Raw genomic sequence first — 2,679 nt, 5'->3', positions numbered from 1 at the left:
CAGGAATATCAGAGCCTGCGGGTGTTGTCTGAAGAGGATGTGTTGGTCGGCTAAGCTCACTTGAGGATGCCACTGCTCCACTTGTTAAAGATGGTGCATGAGAAAGGCAGTGGCCTTGAAATTGTACAGGTGGCTCAATTCTCTGCTTGTCCAGCTCTGCAGAAACCTTGAAATCAATAGAACCTTTTAGACAACTACATAGCCCAACAGCGTACAATGAAATTTGAACTTCACATTTCTCGTTAGTAGGTTCCTCATCAACTAAATCCTAAAAGTGATGTCCTACCCAGTAAAGAAGATTATACAATATGACTAGTAACCCATGCGCTGGACATAAACAGATTTTTTGGAGAACTGTGTAGCTACAGCAGGTTAAACACATTCAAAATAGCACTTTAATAGGTTTTACCATATTAGACACCGGATCTGGTCTAAACTCAAATTCGCTAGACTTCTTCTCGTCAAAAGCATTCAGACGTACTGCGCTTCCTGGATAACAACTTGAACTAATAGAACCATGCACTGGTTGAGGCTTGAACAAGGAACCAGTAGTAGGGGAAGGTTCTGCCTGAAAGTTCAAGAAAGTTCACATATCCAAATTTTGTCAGCAGCAGCAGGAGACAACAGGATAAATATCATTACAAGGATTGAAAAAAATCCTCGAATTTATCCTGAAAGATTGTAGAAGGAATTGGACTAAGAAACTTATCACTTCCACCACCTCCCAAGGCTCAAAGCCTCAGCCTAGGATGAAATAATCCTTTATCAGCATGAAGATGGTAGCAATAAACTGATGAAAGAACAATACTTCGAAGGCAGACATATATAACAACAACTATTTCCAAACTGAGAGATATGGATATCGCTAAGAAACAAAAAAATGCAATTGAGCAGACCAAAACCTCGTTTATCATCAATTACTTAGATATGGTAGAGCTACAACTCCCAGTCAAACGAAAACCCAGTTCCCACCTTGCGACTATTTTGGTAGTGTTTCCTCTCGCAGCACGCTAAGCATATAAAAACACTTGCTCTCATTTATGGAATCATTCCATTTCTAATTCTCACATAAACAGATGAGGACTTTGCAGTTCAGCATATTAACAAAACATGGAAAGACGAGAAAAGCACCAACCACTGGAAAGACCCACATCATGGAGGGGAAAAAGATGATGAACAAGAGGATAGATAAAACAATCCATCATGAATAGTGCATAGAAAAAAGGTTTATTCCAGGGAACAATCTAAACGGACATAAAAGCGCCAATGCAGAGTATAGTCATGGCAAGAATCAGAATCTGAGCCAAGGACCCTGACATGAGCAACAAATCATATATTTTAATGTTTGTAAATTGGAAAGAAAGAGCTACGGAAGCCGAATTTCAACATATTTCCCAGTGTGTAAGCAAAAAGCATCTTCACCAAATTATAGAACCCAATTAAGAAACCATAGAGATTCTCCACTAAATCTACTGGGAGAATAGTAGCTTCTGGACTAAGACAGGATTGACAAGATACGAAACCGTAAAACAAGCTCATCAAAGTTTACATAACCGAGTAGCGGAATAAAATGTCAAGAAATAATCTGTTTGGCTGCCGAGAAAATCAACTGAGTCAAATTCACAAAGTCATTGCAATTCCACCACTACCCCACAGATCTTAGAATTTTATCAGAAAACCTAACTTCTCATCAGGCACCTCAAATGAAGTCAAACTTTCAATTTATCCTTCGATGCTTCCACAGAAAAGTAAGCAGCTATGGCATCGAGCACTGACCTTGATGTTGGAGAGGAGTACAGGAGACTCCAGAAACGTCGTCGGACTCAGCCCAGGAGGAATCGTGATGCACGTCGACCTCGAGATCGGAAGCTTCGCCGGAGACATCAGCTTGTACCTCGCACCACCTCCGCTGGCCGAGTACGCCGCTCCCTGCCTCTTCACCGGATCTCCCGCCGCCGGGCGAAACTCCTCGCCGGCGAAATTTCCCGGCTCCATTGAGAAAACCTAGAGAGAGGGGGAAATGGGAAGGTCTATCAGCTATGGTGAAGAGTTGCCTTGCTCCGTCTAGAGTTTGTGTGTTAGTGAAGATTGCCAGTGAAGGAAGAAATAGGTTGACTTGTTACATCCGATCTAAGGACCGCCTTTTTGTCCGCTTTCATCTTCTTCCTTCCTCCTCATCATCTCCTTCCCCTTCGAATTTTTATTTTTATATTACCGTAATTCCGAAATTCTTCACTTTTCCATATTATTATTATTAACTTTTGCAAATATATAATTTAAAACTTAATGTTAATTAATATTATAAATGTTTTAACTTTATGTAAAGGATATCCAAATGATTTTGTTTCCTCAATTTGGTCAAGTGGGTCCATCAGTAAAGCTTTAGGCCCATTTAGTGAGCAAAGGCCCATCTTTATATTGGGCCGATTTACTTAATGAGAAATAATTGGAACGAAAAGTTTGGCCCATAATGTTTTCTGACGTGGAGGTGTCGGATCTTTTGGTTTGGTTTGACTTAACCGGACAAATTCGAATCCAAACCGGTAGAATTCGGTTTTAACAACGGCTTCCATTTATATATTAGACCGTATCTAAACATATACGGAAACAATCATGTTGATATATTTTTTCCTAATGGAGGAATATATATATATATATATATATATATATATATAAATA

At 39.7% G+C, this 2,679-nt stretch overlaps 1 protein-coding gene across 2 annotated transcripts in view; it reads right to left on the bottom strand.

Annotated features, from left to right (window-relative positions):
* LOC104817700 (probable WRKY transcription factor 20) overlaps nucleotides 1-2,223 on the bottom strand; it is a 4,261-nt gene extending 2,038 nt beyond the window's left edge. The window contains exons 1-4 of one of the 2 annotated variants that reach the window (XM_010546966.1): nucleotides 2,124-2,223; nucleotides 1,777-2,004; nucleotides 410-568; nucleotides 7-166 (exon numbers count right to left, since the gene is read on the bottom strand). In XM_010546966.1, coding sequence (XP_010545268.1) covers nucleotides 7-166; nucleotides 410-568; nucleotides 1,777-2,004; nucleotides 2,124-2,159 — 583 coding nt within the window. In that variant the 5' untranslated portion in view covers nucleotides 2,160-2,223. Of the gene's footprint in view, nucleotides 1-6; nucleotides 167-409; nucleotides 569-972; nucleotides 1,350-1,776; nucleotides 2,005-2,123 lie in introns of those variants that run through there. The other variant, XM_010546967.2, reaches the window with a different exon arrangement.
* Between the last annotated feature and the right edge of the window lie 456 nt (nucleotides 2,224-2,679).

Source organism: Tarenaya hassleriana, unplaced genomic scaffold, assembly GCF_000463585.1.
Source record: "Tarenaya hassleriana unplaced genomic scaffold, ASM46358v1 Cleome28, whole genome shotgun sequence".
NCBI lineage: Eukaryota > Viridiplantae > Streptophyta > Magnoliopsida > Brassicales > Cleomaceae > Tarenaya > Tarenaya hassleriana.
This window is presented reverse-complemented; position numbering and strand designations above follow the sequence as displayed.